The 19759-nt window shown below is 38.1% G+C and overlaps 1 protein-coding gene across 3 annotated transcripts; it reads right to left on the reverse strand.

Annotated features, from left to right (window-relative positions):
• Positions 1 to 1826: 1826 nt before the first annotated feature.
• On the reverse strand, positions 1827 to 19382 carry LOC131216860 (calcium uptake protein, mitochondrial-like). Of its 3 annotated transcripts, none has more exons than XM_058211454.1 (8): positions 18924 to 19381; positions 13485 to 13552; positions 12025 to 12248; positions 11428 to 11511; positions 8806 to 8962; positions 3357 to 3533; positions 3150 to 3269; positions 1827 to 2478 (listed from the first exon to the last, which is right to left on the reverse strand). In XM_058211454.1, exons 1-8 carry the CDS (start codon positions 19273 to 19275, stop codon positions 2263 to 2265), a joined length of 1398 nt encoding a protein of 465 aa, XP_058067437.1. In that variant the 5' UTR covers positions 19276 to 19381; the 3' UTR covers positions 1827 to 2262. The 3 variants fall into 3 exon arrangements, with proteins under 3 accessions (XP_058067437.1, XP_058067436.1, XP_058067438.1); XM_058211453.1 differs by having other exon boundaries at positions 8806 to 9019; positions 18924 to 19379; XM_058211455.1 differs by lacking the exons at positions 3150 to 3269; positions 3357 to 3533 and having other exon boundaries at positions 8806 to 9019; positions 18924 to 19382.
• Between the last annotated feature and the right edge of the window lie 377 nt (positions 19383 to 19759).

Raw genomic sequence — 19759 nt, forward strand, 5'->3', positions numbered from 1 at the left:
ATTTGTTAGGAAAGATTCCCCAAGGTCGTTATTTTGACACATTTAATCAAAGTAGGTATGAGGGGAAATGGTTTTTATGTGGGAAACCACTAGAGGATTGCACTTTTCAAGCACCACAAGCTATGCCAGTTCTTGAGGATGAAGAAGAGGGCACGGATCTAATTCAAAAATGGCACTTGGGATCTAGTTCCGGTTCCTGCAAGCCATTGGAAGTAAGTGGGTGTTCAAAGTGAAATAAAGGCACATTTGGAACTGCGTAGAAAAGACTATTTATCTCAGAGAGGTCTGTGGAAAATTTTGGGAAAACGTCATTGTCTACTGGCTTATTTGTCATAGAAAAATAGAGTACGTTATAAAGAATTAATTGGTCAGGGATATTCGGGAACCAAAAACTCTTTAATTTGAAATTTTGTTTGAATTATTTGCTTTATTAGATCGTGAATTTTGATAAATTGTCATGTTCCTTGCATATTTCCTATATTTGATGTAATAAACAATTTGATATAATCTCCATAGCATATGGAATGTGGAGTAGGGGTAACAACTAGCCCGCATTCTTTATTAGGCTAGGTAGCTTTCACCGATCCAAAGGACTCCAAGAACTTTATATGCAGATGATTGACGTAAATCTTGACATGTCATGTTCCAAAATCACTTGCCCAAGAAGGATAACTTCATGTTTATCTACAATGGATGGTAACAATAAGAATATGAATGAATCGATGAAACTATATTGATCAAATCTAGTATTTTCATTTCATTCAAATGTTTGCCTTTAAAGAAATTAGAGGAAAACTTTTGGAGATCCATGTATAATCAGTTCAACGCTTGACATTTGAACCACCAAAACGAGTTGTCCCATGAACATCTACATAGACCATGCTACCCATTACGTAGCTCACATTACTAGTTACTTTCACTCCAACATTAAAATCAATTAATATCTCTAATTACTTGTTACATTTTTTCTATTTTCAATAAAAAATAATTAATCTTTTACATGCTTTTAGTAAATAATATAAGTAATAATATTAAATCAGTTTTGTTGCTCTTTGTTTACCTTGGTGCTTAATCATTGCCCTTTCCTATTACCTTATGTTGCATTTGGTGGCACCAAATATCATGAAATTTTGTTGAATTTCATTATTAATCAGTTTAATTTGGTGCAGAATATAGTGAATTGGTGCAACCAAGCACAACCTTGATTAAAAATCTAGAAGTAGTGTGTATATAGCTTACACTTCATGCTTCAGAGGGGTGAATGCTATGCTACAAACTATTCACTATTTAAAACACTACTTCTTACACATCCATGTCATCATTCTCATATCTGCAATACTCATACTGATCTCAAGAAAATGGTGTCATCATTGCAATTCTATAAGAAAGTTGTTCGACTGCAGTGATGACACCATTTTCGTGGGCACATTCCCACTTCATCCACTTAACACTAATTCTACTGGAAACATCCACAAACATCTCTCTCCAACATCTAAATTGCAGAGAAAAGGTAATAAACAAATCACTTCGATCAATCTTCGTCCATTAAACTAATGAAAGTGTAGCCTACATAACTATTCCTACTAAAGTTGCATTACAAATAATTGGTATGGGTTCTACTACTAATTTTAAGCCCTTGACTCTAGAGAGTTCCTCTAGTCCCGTGGACCAACACCATGTCATCTGTAAATAAAGTACATCAAGGAACTTCCTGAATGCTAGTGGCTAATACATATGTAACAACTACCTAGTGTTAAAACGTAATGGCTTTTCATAAAGGACAAATGTGTTTTCAAAATACAAAATTACTTTGATGGATAATAATATATCCCAAATAATTAGATTATAATGTAGGCTCAGCAGTACAACAGATTGTTACAAAGAATTTAACAAGTACAAATAAACAGGATTATGTACATACAAACATAACATGCTGAACACTGTACAGTTGGATTTTGCGGCAGAAGAGATTACTTCGGTACTATGGAAGCTTCCTTAACAAAGTGAGGAGCATATCTCCTTTAGTCCCTCTAGAGGAGAGCGGAACATTAGACACCAGAAACCCATAAAACATCAGTTATGTACAATATCTCAAGCATGACTAGTTGAAACTCCAAAGCCCATCCTCAAGATCCTTCAGAAACATCTGGCTGAAGATTGAAAGAATTGACCTTTCCCTACTGGACAACTCTCAGCCATTGATGTTGGAATGATACCAAGACATGAAGTGAGAGGGAATGTACAAGAAGAAACGAACTCTGGTTACTGAAGCACCCGCTCAAAGGAGCAAGCCTTGGCACAATTCCACCAACATGATAGCATCCCAACAATGCCTGTATCTGCTGGGTAGCCCATATCCCTTTCCCGTCTCTCTAGAACTCCTAAGAACTCATCAACACTTAAATTTCCATCACGGTTCACATCGAAAACATGGAATATGACATCAACGACATTCTCAGTGATTGAGATGCCACATACCTATCACAAAAGAGAACATTTACATTATAATAAGAATTTTGGAGAAGTGTTAAGGAGATTTATTCAATAGAAGATTAAAGAGGAGATTCACCAGAAACCAATGTGGCACATGTGTGCAAGGTCCGGACCATTCATCAAGAGTGCCTCACCATGACCATTGACTAGCCAAAAATCAAGGTGGTCCAGCATCTAGTGAACCAGATGTTTATGTTGGATATAAATTGTTGAGCATTTTTTATAACCAAACAATTTCCTCATACACATGTGGTCCATTTGACGAGCGGTCGGTCCAACCTGATCTTTGGGTCAGGACATGTTCATGGTTCCCCTATTTGATGAATGTTCGAGATCTCACACTCGTGGGGCAAGTTGGTACATGTATTGCGTATCTGGACTTTGACCTATCATCATACATTCTCCTTAGCCTTTTCTTGAATTATTGGTTAGATAAGGGAACAGAGAGAGACCTTTATTGAATTAGTGGTTAAGGGAATTGGGGGGGCATACCCACCCTGATTGATTTGCTCAACCCATTTTCACTTTGGGGAATTGCAATGGTATAGTGGACAATCTCAAAAGAAAAAATGGGTGTGAGAAAATCAATCATAGTGGCTCCCAAAAGGAAATGAAAGGAAAATCTCTTTAAAAGAAAAAAGAAAAAGAATTAGTACATGGGATGCAGCACGTTGAAAATCCTTCTTTGTCAACAAACCATTTACTTTCCCATAACTAAAGATTGCTAGAGCCAACGGTTGCAATCTTTTACGTAACTCTGCGAAGTCCTTGAATTCCTAAAGTTGCAACAATAGAAATGGGTAAATGAGAAAATGACAACAAAGCTTTAGAAGAAGTGAAGCGGAAGGGGAAACATGTTTGACCTCCAAAGTGATGCGAATGTCCCGGAGATGTGGGTCGTTATTTAGTTCATCGACCCGATCAAGAAACTTATTTATATGGTTCATGTCAGCAGAAGCAACCATTGACAAGGCAAAATCCTTGGCCGGTATTGTTCCTTGCAACTTGCAGTCGTAATGGACAAACTCCAAACGTAAAATCTACAAAAGATAATTGAGATTTTTTTACTTTTAATAGTTGTAGAGCATGGTGAATGGAATGGTGAATAGTAAAAAAGAAATGTATGGCAAGCTAAATAGACCAATTTTTTTTTGAGATGATTGATAAAGGAGCAACTTGAAGAGTGGAGGCCTTACTTGGACCATCACGTGTACACTAATGTAAAACAATTTTTTTTCTTCTTAAATAAAAATTTTATTCAAAAGAAAAGAGACAGCTACAAATGAGAAAGAGCAATAACCAAACTAAATGTTGGATCATACACAATTCCATTCCATTTATATCATATGCAATCCATGTCTTTGCATAACATACACGACTCTCAATTCTGACACTGGGACCATGCTTCGGTGATGCATACCATTGGCTTGTTGCATTTAACCATGGATACATGGATAGACCATACCCAAAAGTATCCCAGATTGGGAAACTTTCAGTTGAATGTGGACAATTGTATTTCTCTTCCTACCCATTTATCTGCAGTGTGCAAATTGAAAGCTTAAGATTGTCCCATCGATGAATTGCAACAAATCAGTGTTAAACAATGGTCACGCTTTTCAAAATTGAAAATTGGTGTACACTGTGTGAAGACATGGTTGCATACTATATAATTCTTCCATAAACGAAAATTATGACCCTTAGCCATATGTATAGTAATATCGAAGAAAATGCTTGACATTATTTTAGCAAACACTTGTGTCGAATGCTGGTGGTGGATTTGTTAATTCATACTTTTCTTAGTAATCTAGATTATAGATATTGCAAGGGATGGCCTAGCAATTCCATTAGCTGAATTTATGAGCACACTAAGCATTGATGTCAGCTCACCAGGCAACCGTGGGCAACTGCCCTTTGGTCGTATTGGTGGTCAAGGTGGATGCCGAGAATCAAAAGAAGAAAAGGTTTTGTTGATATGCATGAGTACATATTTAGAGAGAGTGAGAGTTTATTCAGATTTACAAGTACCTATTAAGAATGTGTATATTCAATAGCCAGAGATTATAGGATCCTACCACAACAACATGAAATATGATCCTGAGTGCTTAAGTTCAAGTGGTGCTCATGGTTCAGTGATCCAGGCCATTGATCTTTGGGATGCAACATCAATGATGGATAGTACGAAAAGTCCCAGGTTGGAAGATCTAAACTTTCATTAGTGATCAACAATTAGACGGGTTGGATCTTCGAATTTATAATGTTTCAGACATCTACCATGGGGCCAATCAGATCAAAAAACATGGGCCCCTTTTGTACAAATGGGGTGCAACATGACACTTTTCACATCATTATGCATCATGACCATGTAATTTCTCTTCAATAGTTTAGGACACGAATGTCGTATCATTGCATTTTTGAATATTGAATAAAATGCATAAATTTCTAATGTACCATATTTATATATGAGAAAGCTATATGTAATTGAAGACTGAGTATTTCCAATATAGTAATATACATTCAAGAATACGAGTATGCCAATATTTTAAAAGATTCCAACTAGAACTCCAACATTAACAACAGATTATCATGTGCCAAAAAAAAAGGAAGACAGTAAAAAATAGTTAAGGATCTATCTTTTTTATCTTTTTTTGGCCCAAAATATTTTGATGATTTATTGAGAATATTTGGGAAATGTAAACACCAGGATCTATCTTCTTCTTTTTTTTTTTCTTTTTTCGTTCTTTCTTTTTTTTTTTTTTGTGCTTTTAACATATATTAAATGGTGTATAAGACTATTCTTTGATAATAATGTCATCTGGTGGGCTGATCAGCTGACCTGCTAAAAGTCAACCAAATAGGCACTAATAAAAAGGTAAGTCAAGATTGATTTGGTAGAGTATGGCCTATTACAAGAAATACAACAAAATTAAGACAAAAAATGAAAAAGGGGGGAAAATGATGGTTCACACCTTTTTTCACTTTTCTCACAAAACAGTCCATTGTGCTTCAATTTGTCGAATTCCTCTATTTTGATCCCTAAAATGGGCCTAGATCTTTTGTAAAATGAGCTTTTATGCTTCCCTCAAGGTTGAAATGAAAAAAATAATAATAAGAGAATAAGAGAATTCGGGTGTGAAAAAAAAAAAACAATAGGGAAATTTATGGCTATGTCAGACCCGATACATGCCAAAACAACCTCTTTGTTTTTTAACATTCTAGGGTAACCATCTATACGATATCTGATATTTGGAACCATGATCCTTGTTGTGTCACTGACGTCTCCCACCATGAGACTCTCTCTCTCTCTCTCTCTCTCTCTCTCTCTCTCTCTCTCTCTCTCTCCCCAGTTTCTCTACACTTTGTCAAGTGCTCTCACTTGTGGTGTTTTCTATATGAGGGAAACATGTGTAGAGAGGGTGACTGTTTTTAGGATTTTCCGAGTGAGAGATTTCTTGGTAGTGAAAGAGTGGGAGTGAGAGATAAACCTTGTAATTATGGTTTCTCCTATTTTAGTGATGACGAAAGCTCAATGTTGCTATCCCATGGAGTAGGCATATTGCCAAACCACATGTAGCTGTGCAACAATCCTAACCCATCGCCTACTTGTACATCTTAATATGGTGCACTAACTGGATGCATTACAAGAGGGGTTCCAAATTGCCAAATCCAATCCTCCAAACATTGGACTGAACTATCATCATGAGAAATTGCAATGGAGTAAGATATTAATTGAAACATCAAAATAGCCAATTAGTACATATGACTTTTGAATAAATAGCTATGGAAATATTTGTTAGCCTGGGTGAGATTAGATAGATAGTAGCTGAAATGTAACAGTGTCATGCAAATAAATGTGAAATATAGATCACAAAACATCCTTCATTTGCTAAAAGACATACTTAACCATCTCCTCATGCAGGCTCTGTCCTTTATCTACATATGATGGTCAGAACAGTCCCAACACCAACCTAGCATGGTTCCTGTGAACAACAATTTGTATGAACGGTAGCCTAAAATCATCTTACAACAAAGTCTATCAACCGCCGTTGAGAAATATTCTGAGAACCAGGAACTTGTGCACACTAAATAAGGCCAATATGATTATAGTCAACTAATATATGTCTCAAAAGAATGATGCAAAGAAAGAAAACTTCATTCTGTATCTCAATGAAGCCTCTACCTATATTATCTCTTACTACTGGGGATTCCTTACCCACTGGCAACTCTTTCATTGGTGCTCTATTGTATTTTATGTATCATATGTGTGATTCATTTTCTAATCAACAGAAAGTTCAAACTTGTCAAAACAACGGCATAAATACATGGATAGCAATCACCTACAACCAAGGTTCAATTAATTGTAATGGTATCTGTATCAATTGGCCAAATAACCAATATGTTACCATCGCATTCACAACCGTATAGGCACAATTGGGGTGTCTTTCTTAAGATAAAAGAATCTTAAAAAAGGAAAAAATAACAGATAATTATATTCAAATTTATTTTTTTTTAAAGCATGAACCTGTCCACTTGGCGAGGTATTATGTAAATGGTAATGGTGGCCGTAATGGCCACCACCGTTACCTTTACAATACTGGTTGTAACTGCGATACGAAACACAAATAGTGGGATATATACCACATGTTCGATCCGGTGAGCATTTTCGTTTTTCAATCCTTTTTTTTCTGTAAAGCAGGTTAAATCAGTGTCAAATTGTTATATATCCATAATTTTTCATGTTTTGCATGAAAAATCATGGATTGGGAGCTTTCATTTTGAGATTTAGAGGAGATGGGCCGAGTTGCAGAAAATTGAAAAAATAAAAAATTTCCAATTTCTCGCAAATCAGTTGCAATCATTGTGTCCAAACAAAAAATCAAACATGTATGTAACCTGATCTAATGATTATTCTTTTGTTTTTGAATGTATTGCTTGTGTTTCCACACATCTTCTTACATTTATAAATTATATGAATATACTTTGGATATATTTTCATCAATTCAGTTAGACAACGAATAGATTAGGACCCTATACAAAGAAAACCTATTATGTGCACTAGTTTTTTATAATGTTTTGATTTATAAATGTGTATTGATGTTTTAACAATTACTGAAGTTTCATCGAAAATTTCAATTAATTTCCTAATGTTTCCCCATGTTTCCAACAATAGCGATACATTACGTGATGGAACCGATATATCCCATGTAATAACCGATACGTATCTATATCCCAAGGGTGCGATACGTAACACGATATCGATATTTCAAACACTACATTTACGTAACGACCGTTACGGCACACCATGCTTAGTGGTATGGCATGTCACAACAAGATTGTCCAGTTTGTAGTGCTGAATGTTTTCATTTTATTGTGACCATATTTTTAAAGCTTTAATGTAGGTAGTTATTTGTAAATCAGTCGATGCATAAATCTACTAGATCTGTCTGTGATAGTGAGGAACACATGAATAATATAGTTGAATAAACATAGGTATAAAGTCATACACTAGAAGTCAGCAAGAGTATAAGCATTGTGACTGGTGATTACACTGAATAGCACACAACATCAACCGAATTAAAGTATAATATAAGAGTAGTCCAAAATACTCAGTCAATAGCACAAAAAACGTCAAGATTCAGGAGGGCTTCTACACAACATTACTGTTCTCATGGGATGATAGTTTTAGAGTTTACTATTTTTAATTAATTTATTTGAAAAAAATGATGATAAAAAAGTGCATTTTTGTTTGTGAAGCGAAAGTTATGTAATGTACATACTACAAGTTTGCAACTCTACAAGAGAAGAAAAAAAGAACCATTTCACCCATTTTTCTAAGAAAACAAATGAACAATGAACAAAAGAGGACAAAAATAATCCTGCAAGTATTGACACTGCACTCGACCTTTATCAACTATTGACCGAGCATGGCCAATTCACATAGCAGAATCATATCGGTAGGTACTGATGCACTATGTATCAGCCAAGCGCTTTGAGCCATGTGCATTTTGGCTGCCACAGATCTTAGTTTATCAACAAAAATAGTTAGACAGATGATTAGATTTATTTTGTTTTTTTATTCTCTCGGAATCCTTTAGGGGGTAAATGCATATAGTTCAGTGAAAGGAACAGAAATTGACAAAGGCGTCAATGAGATATAATGTCTGTAAATCAATATATTAAAAAATGAAATAACAGAAATAAAAATCTTCTAAAAGTAACTAAATAGAATCTAGGAATCTCAAATTACGAAATATACTAAATTTGATGAAGATTGCTTTCAAAATGAAATAAAGGAGAGAGTAAAGAAAGACATACTTCTTCATGCAAATCTTTTAAAAATGCAACAAATTTTTCATGTTGGAGGCACTCGGTCCCATCCTTGCCAAAAAAGTACTCCAACAGACCACCATTTTCAACAGAAGTCCCAACCTTTAGCCCAATACGCATTCCATCTCTATGAGATGACCCTTGTCTGTTATAAGACCGCATCAAGGCCATCACTTTCTTAAACTCATCCCGTTCGATCTCCCTAGAGAGGAGGTAAAAAATCAATATCAAAAGTAGATAAGGCAACTAGTTCAAATGACAGGAGCTATTTAATGATGAGGAAATAACAACCCAATTAAGCATTTGCTCAGCCCAATATAATATGCATGTGGGGTCCACCTTTTGGTGATCCAAATTGATCATATTGTTGGATCATGGGGGATGAAAGAGACCCCAAAGGGCTCCCAACCAGATAAAACTCTCCATCTCATTATGAAGAGCCATAACTTTAGTTAGACCATAGATCATCTAAGCCTTATCCCAATTAATTGGTTATACAATAAAGGTGGGCCATTGGTTTTAATTGACAATTTTTATTACATTATATGGGGATGATCATCTAGTAGTGGAGATATTTGACATGATAGATCCAATGCATGGACCCACCAAATGAATGGATTAAGTCACTAATCCCCACCTGTACCATTGCTGAGTCTAAAAAACTGTAATTACTTTCAATCAGGAACCATATAATACCACTTTTACTATTGATAAAAAAATTATGATAACTGAACGTACTCATATAGACTAGAACACAGTGTAATTCAAATACGAAGTATTGAGGCCATGAATGAAACTCTCAACAACAGAAAATTTAAACAACAAAATAAAAATATATATTGAGTATACGCAATTATAATCTATTGCTTACAATGATACACAAGTAAGCAAATCTTTTTCCTATATCTTTTGGGATGCGCTTAAGGAAGATGTGATGGGCTTCATTGGTGACTTCTTTGTGAATGGTAAACTTTCTTTGGAAGTAGGTGTCTCTTTTATTGCTCTTATCCCTAAGGAGGGGGGCAAGTGTCTTATGGGCGGTTTGGAATGTGGGATTAGGTGGTGTAGAATTGCATTTCCTCCAATGTAAATTCCATCTCGCATTTGGAAAGATGGGAAGGATTGGATTAATCTAGGTATCATATCATCCAGTCCCAATAGGAGATACAACATGATCTTGATGAGAGAGAAAATAGTACTTGCAACTCATCATAAAGGTTATGCTCAAAAGCAGAGTATAGTTTGATGGAAACCATCAAGTCCCTCATGGATATTGTATTAGGCCAAGTGCATGTAGCTAAGCCAACGACATGGAAAAGATTTGGCTCAAGGGACATTGTCCATGAAAATGAGTGTTCATAACCATCATATGCTTGGGCTAGCATTTGTATACGATTGTCATGTGACTTGATAATTGCATATGCAATTTTGCTTTATCTCAAGCAATGTGAGTTAAGGCCTCACATTAGTACATGAGTGTGTACAGCTTAAAAGTTGATACAATGAATGGTACATCATGTAAGGAAAGCTCCCAGGTCCTATAAGGAGCATACACTCACAAGCACCCTATCTAGACATCCTTAGACCTGAGAATTCATCATGGAGACTCCATTATCCATGCTGGTGTTTTTGATATGTTTCGGGAATCTCGTGCCCTAGGATGATGTATGTATGTGTTTGCATCACTTGGAAAGCGCATGTGTCCCATGATAATCCAATAAGGAATCCACTACCAATGGTCCATTATATGGACTATTTCACCATGGAAGATCGCCTAGATTGAGAAACTCAATTAATCATGAGCTCGTGCAACTTTTTAGGTCAAAACATTTTGATTAAAATGGTCTTATAAAAGGAAAACATTCTCTTTATGGTTTTAAGTACATGTGTTTCTTTAGGAACTAACTTGTCAAAAATCCAACAATTAATATTCATGTCTATTGAATGGGGTCGATATTTAAGGCTTGAGGCTACATAATATTTCATATGCATGAATATCTCTTATGCAAGTAGTTGGTGATGGCCCACATGCATTAAGAGAGAAGGCTTATCAGGCCTAAAGCCCATGAGGAACTCTATAAAAGTGAGAAGACTCCAACAATCACCCACTAGAGTAGGGAACCCCTAAAGTTGTGTGGGCATAGGAGGTAGGAGTGGCCATAAGGTTCATCTCCTAGAGTGTGGGGTCCCATAGAACTCATGGTGATCCATCCTTGGAAGGTAGAGCTTTTGTTTCCAGAGTTGTAACAAGAAGAATCAAAGAGAAGAAAAAAGCTTAGACGATCATCTTCGCCCCAAAAGGTATGCTCTAGATCCAGAAACCAAATGCTTTGTTTTTATTATAATAACGACTTCGTCTTTTTCTTTATTTTACTTTTGATTGCATCTGATCCTGGTCGTGCATAATTATGTGCATAAGGGTTTGATAAAACCAACATAACCTACATTATGCATAATAAGTAATTTCAAGATAATGGAAAAATAATAATTAATGACAAAGGGCAAAACCCAAGAACCAGATGGATGCAATCTAAATAAGATGTCAGTCAAATGATGAGCATATATGGAAGCACTTAACATTTAGGGGTTTGATAAAACAACACAACATACCCATTATTGTCAAGGTCAAACATTTTAAATGCCACAGAGAAGCTTGATTCTGGGATGCTGAGGAGTGTGACAAAGAAGATGTACCTACCACAATGTAAAAAGAATACACTAACCAATGAATCAAAAGTTCATAATGCAGGCTGTGAATAGTTGTTATGGAAGTCCCAAACGTGAGATATTCAGTCTTCCATGATTGAGATTGTGTGGAAAGAAATTATCAAGTCTTGATGTGCCCATCGCGTACAAGTGGGCCCATGGTTCATTAATCCAGATAGTTGATCTTATGGGTCCCACAGTGGATGGAAGATGTCCCAAGAGATCTACCATTTAAAAATATCTCATCCATCCTATATTTGTTCTTTCTCTGAACCATTACCATGATTTTTTCCAAACCATATGTATCTAGGCATCGATTGAAGGGTTAAGATCTTCTAATATGGTAGATTTCTTCGGCATCACCCATCAACAGTTTTGTCCCATGAGATCAACAATCAAGATTTACTTAATACCTATACAGGCTTGGTACACCAGGACACTATTCTCATGCTAATAATTCATGATTCTTGTAAACAAAGAGATGAGAAGTTGGTAATTTACTCTGGGAAAGATATAAGTCCATCATTGTTGGTATCAAAAAGCATAGACAACTCTGGATCAGCATAATGCAACTTGCCAGGACGCTTCTCCCCTCTCAAATAACCTTCTCTGACAATATTAGATTCAGATGGAGGAAATACAGGAATGATCGCTCGCATCAAGTCTGCTGGTGTCATAAATACTTCCCCTTCTGGGCTCCGAAAAGACGCGAAGTATTCAAAAACCTGGAAATGAAATATGATGAAAGAGATATAGTCACTACTTAATTAATCGTAAGGTTCACTACATACGAAATATGAGAACATCTTGACTCAAGCTCATGGAGTCTGTCGCAATCCAGTTCAATCTATCACTAGATAAAAACATGTTGCTAGCTGATCTTTTAATTGGTAGAGATAATATCCATAACCAAAAAGTGAGTTAAAAAATAATAGCTAGAGTTTGATTAAAAAGATGCTGGTTAAGGCCTTACCCAACAAAATCCTGAAGATCAGTTTCGAACAAATTCTGAGAAACCACAACTAGGTGATAACATCATTTGGAGTACCTTATCATCCTCTTTCATAGACCAACCACCATTGACACTTTACAGACCACCTCCATAGATGTCAGATGAATGAAATGGATCTTCATTAGCATCAACCGATGTGTGAGGTGGCCCACTCGCCCGTGCGCTCGATAGTGTTTAGGAAGACGTGGGCTCTTGGTCATCAAAGCCTAATCATATAAGAACTCCATAAAAGAGGTGCTAGCATGTGTAAGGAAAGAGAGTCTTAGTGGAACTTGATTTCTATGATGGGAGGGGAAACCAAATCCTACCAATCAGGGAGACTCCTGGCCCTCTCCATATCAAGGTTAAGATGTGACGCTGCCCATTTTTAGCACATTCTTGAGAGAGGGAGTTGGGGAGAAGGTGAGCCAAGTGCGTGCACATTGTGACTTGTGAAGGCGACGAACGAAGTTGTTCATCTTCAAGGCCGAGAAAGGAGAACCCCTTTGAAAATTCTCCGCGCCATTTGAATTATTTATTTGTCAGAAATTATCTCCAAAATGGTAAGATCATGTCACATGGTCATCCAATAGTATGGACGGCCAGATAGAATACACCATCCTACCAACATAAGTTGACCTAATATGGAGAATGCATTGTCATTATGGAATCTAAAGCTCACTTGAAATCAACACTGGGAGAACAGAAAATTAAGACAAAAAGAATGGCATTCTGTACATAGAAAACCTATTTCTAATCCTTTGATGATCTGACTTAATATTGTTGACTGTATTTGGTTGCACCAAATTTCATGAAAAATCATGAAAATTTGCAACAAATTAGACTGATTAATCACGACATTTGCTGCAAATAAACGCACTTTAAACAAATGCACTAAATTATAAAAAGAGCATGCTGTATGTTTTGCATTAACATTGCATTGAAGTAATGGTCTCATGGAGTTCAATACCTTTTCCGGAGGACTTCGCAACCTTATGCGTTTCTCGTAGTTAAAGAAAACCCTTCTCCTATAAGAATCTGCAACAAGAGATAAGGTCACCTATTAACTTGTACCACATTGAAATGGTTTAAAAATAACAAGTAAAATACCATTTTATTATACTCTAAAGATCACCTAAAGTGAAGCTGGCTACAGTCATATATATATATATATATATAAGTGTGTGTGTGTGTGGTAAATGGCACTATGATGGGAACTTCCCATGAGGTCGAGCAGTGTGGGCCCCACCGTGATTTGTGTTGAACATTAACACCATGCATTTGATGGGTCTCCTTTAGTTTATGGGATATCCCAAAATTCAGCCGTATAGCCATGCCATCGTTTCAAGATGTGAAGACATGCCTAAAGTATATAAAAGCCCTTGGTGAGGCCCCCCTGAGTTTTGGATGGGGCTAAAACTTGCTCTGACCTCTCGTCCAAGTGGGACACACACAATGGATGGGCTGGATTTGTGAACTACATCTCGGTGGGCCCAATAAATGATTATGAATGTTTTAATAGGAAGGTTACCCCTCTCAACTGTTGCATGTGGTGTGGCCCACCCAAGTCGTGGATTGACTTGAAATTTAAGCCTGTGGCCCACCATGGAATGGTGCATCTGACTGATGGGGTAGATGTTTGACACATGATAGTGGGGCCCACACAGCTTGACATATATATATATATATATATATATATATATATTTATTTTTCCTAGTAAATATGTGTAAATAAATAATTATGACTAACTTCACTTGTTTGAAATCTGCCAAGAATTGCATTTCGAAAATCATTCGCAAAAACTATGTTATTACTGATTTAAACTTGTGGGTCCCATCGTGATGTCTATGACTTATCCACACCATCCAACCATTTTAACAGCAAATTTTAGGGTATGAGTCCAAGAATGAGGAAAATCCCAAGGTCGAGTGGACCACACCTTAAGAAACTATGATTGCAAGGATGTCAACAGTTGAAAGTTATTTTCTCCCTAAGGCCCACATTGATGTTTATTTGTCATCCAACTTGTTCATAAGGTCACAGAGCCATGGATAAAGAGGTCACAGGGACATGAATAAAGGGAAAAAAATATCAACTTGATCCAAAACTTCTAGGGCCCTTAAAAAGCTTTCAATGGTAGGAGCTCAATTTCCATTGTTTCCTATGGTGTGGTCCACTTGAGCTCTAGATCTGCCTCATTATTCGGCTCATGCTCTAAAATGAGCTGGCTAAAGGGATGAACGGTGTGGATAAGACACGGTGGACCCCACAAATGTAATGTTTTTCCGGAGGTGACATGAGAGTGCTATAAATGAAGGCAGCTGTCAACATCACCTTGAAAATGCAACTGAAAATTCAAAGGTAAATAATTATTACCCATTTACCTTGAATTACCACTGCAATTAGAAAATCAAACAGGCCCTAAGTTCACATACTTTGTGCTGACTTAAATTGTCTGTATTGTAAGAAAACATTGATGCTGGAATTTTTCAAGTTAGCCTAACCATTCAAACAAACATGTCAAATCACTGATTTTTACTTAAATGAAAGCATCTATCAAAGGAGGAATGCTATTTAGAGGACCCATCAATGGTTTAAAATCGCAGTTTTGGCCCTCAACTTGGATGGGACCAAAACTAAGTCACATATAGATTGCATCCTTGAACCCAGTACCAATCCCAGTCTGATAATCGGGACCCATTGGACAATCTTAACATCCAATTTAAGGTATTTTTGCTTGTGGAATGCCAACTGCTGACCTTCTAGTTGTAAAGATCTGTTATTGGGACATGGTATGCCCAGTTGCCCACCAAACAGACCACTCACTATAAGCTTTGTTTGAGGGCATTTACAGTGGGCTGCAAACAAAGGTTTAGAACAGAAGTGCTAATGCTAAAAAAATCAGCAAGCATAGGTCTATTAATTGAATTTGGAATCAGGATCATCCAATCTGGGCAATTTCACACGTCAGAGCATCAATGATGGGAAGAACTTGAAATAGAAACAGAGATACTTGTCGATAAATAGATAATATGAGGGAGAAAACTTCCATAAACAAGAAACTTTGACAATTATTCTTCATCCCCAATCCTTTTTCCACCATCTTATTTATAAGAAATCGTGAACAAGACAAGCAAAAACGGTTACTTAGGGGCCGTAACAGCTGGTACAGAAAAAACAACCCCTAATAGCTGTAATGGTCCAAGGCAAATACAGTTTTTTTTTTCCTTAAAAAACAAAACAAAACAAAACAGAACAGAACAGAGCAGAAAGACCATAACGGCCATTACAGAGTGGGATTCCATCCACAGTTTAGTTAGTGATTTGGACTGTTTGGATAACTATGTCTTGTGCACCATTGGAACTAAGTGGCCACCATCCATGGTTGATACAATGATTTGGAAAATCTGAAAATCCTGGATTAACATGCAGCTATGCCATGTATAAGTGGCCCACCATCCACAGTTGAGTGACTTGAGTTAGCAATTTGGACAGCCTAGATTGTCATACAACTAAGCCATGTGTACAGTTGAAACCGATCAGTCCACTGGCTATATTTTCTGCCCCTATTGCAGCCGATTCATTAATTGAATGAACGTACGCATGTGGATAGGTAGGGTCCACCGTCATGTTTTCTTATCCACACTGTCCATCTGTTTTACCAGATCATTTGAGGGCATGAGCCCATAATTAAAGTATAGGAAAAGCTCAAGTTGGCCACGCAACAGGAAACATTAGGGATAATGACACACACCGTTGAAGCCTTCTTAGGACTCACAGTGACGTTTATTTGTCATCCAACCTGCTCATAAGGTCACACGGACATGGATGAAGGTCCATGTGGTAGGCATATAAACCGAAAGTTCCAGTGGTAGGCATTCCTTTCCCCATTTTTTTTTTAAGCCTTATTCAGGATCTTCCTGCGCAAGGATTCTGGACTGTGATGTTTGTGAGAAATCCAACCCGTCCATCTGTTTTGCGAGCTCATTTTAGTACATACAACAAAAAATAAGGTGGATCTAAAACTTAAATGGGCCACACGAGAGGAAACAGTGGGGATTTAGTGACCACCGTTGAAACATTTATATGGCCACAAAAGTTTTGTATCAGTCAAGTTTTCAGTGTTTTCACTTCGTCTCAGTGAAAATGACCTTATAAACGGTTTGGATGGAATATAAACATCAAGGTGGAGCCGGGGAAGGTTTCAACGGTAGGCATTCCTTTTCTCACTGTTTCACCTCCTATGGCCCACTTGAGTTTTGGATCCTCCTCATTTTCCACCGCATGTCCTAAAATGAGCTCAAAAAATAGACGAACGGGTTGGATTTCTCATAAACATTACGGTGGACCCCACCCTTTTACTAGATAATTTTAGTGCTTGAGCCCAAAAATGAAGCATATACAATTTCTAATGGACCACACCCGAAACAATTGAATTGAACGTCTACCATTGAAAATTTATTGGGGTCCACAGAAGTTTTGGATCAAGCTTATATTTGTGCTTTCCCTTCATCCATGTTGGTATAATCTCATGAACAAGTTGTCGGTATAATCTCATGAACAAGTTGGATGACAAATAAACATCCCCGTGGGGCCTAGCAAGGTTTCAACGGTGGAAATCATTATCCCTACTGTTTCTTGTGGTATGATTCACTTGATCTTTGGATATGCTTCAAGTTTGGGGTCAACCCCTTAAATTAAATGGAAAAACGGATGGACGGCATGGATAGACCACATACATTCAAGGTGGGTCCAAGTGAGTTTACTCAGTACGCTAGAGGAACTCAGTAGGCAATCCGATTTCCTAGCTTTCCAGTGCACGAGCTTCCTGCAAAAAGCTTTGCAGGAAATCGGCCTCCAGCATATGCACTTATCACGACCCATATTTGTCATGGTTGTTGGATAATTTAGTCATGGACGGGTCATAATATAAAATTCACCCATCAGGACTTGTGTGTACATTTCCAAGTGGGAGCCGAGGGCATAACTAATTAGGACTTGTACAGGGGCATCATGCATGCCATCCTTACAAGTAGGACCCATGTTGTTCAATTCTCCCAACTGTTGATCTGATTAGTGCTGACGTCATACCCCAAAAATAAGTCAGATCAAAAGCTCAAGTGATCCACACTACAGAAAAACAGTGGAGGAGATTAAACACCACAGTTGAAACATTCATGGGAAACCTGATGTTTGTTAGAAATTCACTCTGTTAATCTGTTTAGCCAGCTCATTGTATGGCATGATCCTACAAATGAGTCCCATGACAAGCTCAAGGGGCTACATGAAAGGAAAGAATAGAATTGAGCCATTGAAACATCTTGGAGATCTTGTGGGGCCTTCTTTTAGCTTTGAATCTCCATCATTTTAGGCCTATGCCCTAAAATGAGCTGGCAAAACAGATGTACGGGTGAATTTCTCACAGACAACCATGTTCCCGGTGTAGTCCAGGTTAGGTGGGCAAGGCCACCAACGTCAATAAATGGTTATGAGAGGTTACAGGTGGTAGAATCGTTACCCAACCATAGGTGAGGCTGAGGTAACGTGTAAGGGTGACTCTGAGGAGTTTCAACACGAGGTCCTGGGTTCGAAACCCATAGGTGGTGAAATTCCACTACGGCATGCATGGGTGTGCGGCGGGTGCGTGTGTAAAAAAAAAAATTATATATATATAAATTGTATAAGGATGAGAGCTATTGAGCAGGCTTTTAGAAATAGTTTGAAAGAGGAAGGTCTATAACACATAACAGAAAAGGCAGCCCATAGAAACCAGATTTAATCCGGTCCAACGTGATGGACCCGCACCGGGCTACACCCCTTTTAAACAAGGTTGAAAATGGCGGCCCCACTCGGCCAATTTTTAAACAGGTCCAAGATATTGGTCCAGACCAATTAAAATCCGGTCGGGTCCTGCCCTGTGTTTTGGGTTTTGATTCAGGTCAGGTCAGCTCATCTGGAACAGCCCAATCATCTGGAGCTGCCAATTGATAACCTACGTGGGCAGGTCCGGTCGGGTAAGGCTCAACCCGAACCTAACCCATTTACTTAAAATGGACCATATTTCTAACCTGAGCCAGACCCGCTACCCATCTTAGCCGGGTCAGAACCCGACTCAAAAGTGGAGACCCGGTTCATTCCACCCCAAATCCTTCCCAATCAAGCACATTCGCGCGACAAACAGTACACCCACCATTGCGGGATCTGACTCATTAATAGGTGGGCCCCACGATGTAATGGACAAACCCTAAGAATCTCCCCCATTCCTACATTTCTATTGGATGGCTAGGATCATCAGACAGGGTAGATCTCGACGTATGGCCGAGCACACCAAGGATGCAACCAGATGAACGGCTTAGATTACCAAAACGTATGCCACACCTATTCCATTGCCGACGTTACAACGCATACCTGCAAACAGATACTTGGGTTTCCTTTCCTGTTGCGGTGCATCGCAGAGCACGGAATTCAGGTGCACATCATCACCAGCCACCTCTTTCACGGTTGCCGTATTCCAATCAGCAGACGAGAAAGAACATTCTGGAGACGACCAAAGCCAAAACCCGAGACCCGAACCCGCGACGATTCCAGAGAGATGCCCAAAAGCAGAGGAGGATGAAAACGACGCATCTCCTTTCTCATTTGCCGAAGAGCTTCCTCCAGCTGCAGCGGCGGATAGAGGACGAAAGCTCATCCGTTGGATTCCGCCCATGAGAAGGACCGACGGATAGGATGATCTCTTCATGAAAGCCCAGGGAGACATCGCTTGTGCGCGCGCGAGAGAGAAGAGAGAGTGAATAAATGGAGGGAAGGGCGAAGCAGTGGGACTTGACCGTGAAAAATGGCCAGTTTGTTTGAATTGAATTTTCTAAGTATAGGGGCCGTTTCACGAGGCTCGCGCATCTACACGCGTTCTCACGTTATAATCTGGCTGCGTTCTGTATGAAATCTGGACCGTTTATCAAGTTGAAGAACTGTGTGGTCAGCATCTCCATAAATTGTTACTTAGTTCGGAAGTACGAAAATATCGCGTAGTCAGTTTATCATTTGTTTAGAGGGATTTTTCCATATGGCTGCCGGCATTTTCAGTTATGGATGGAAAACCTCCCGCTTTGAGCTATTTTTTCGTATGGTCAACCTATTTTTTCGTATGGGTTATGCAGCAGCTTTCACCACGGATACTCAATTGATTTGGCGCGGATTAGGTAGTAGCCCCGCCTGTTCCGAGCTCGGACAGGTGGAGGCTC

This window comes from Magnolia sinica, chromosome 10, assembly GCF_029962835.1.
Source record: "Magnolia sinica isolate HGM2019 chromosome 10, MsV1, whole genome shotgun sequence".
Taxonomy (NCBI): domain Eukaryota; kingdom Viridiplantae; phylum Streptophyta; class Magnoliopsida; order Magnoliales; family Magnoliaceae; genus Magnolia; species Magnolia sinica.

Coding starts and splice junctions, on each gene's coding strand:
- LOC131216860 (XM_058211453.1), bottom strand. CDS start 19,275: ATGTCTCCCTGGGCTTTCATGAAGAGATCATCCTATCCGTCGGTCCTT. Junction 9,020..11,427: donor TTTGACCTTGACAATAATGG/GTATGTTGTGTT, acceptor CCTCCTCTCTAG/GGAGATCGAACGGGATGAGT. Junction 3,270..3,356: donor ACATTCGCATCACTTTGGAG/GTCAAACATGTT, acceptor TTGCAACTTTAG/GAATTCAAGGACTTCGCAGA.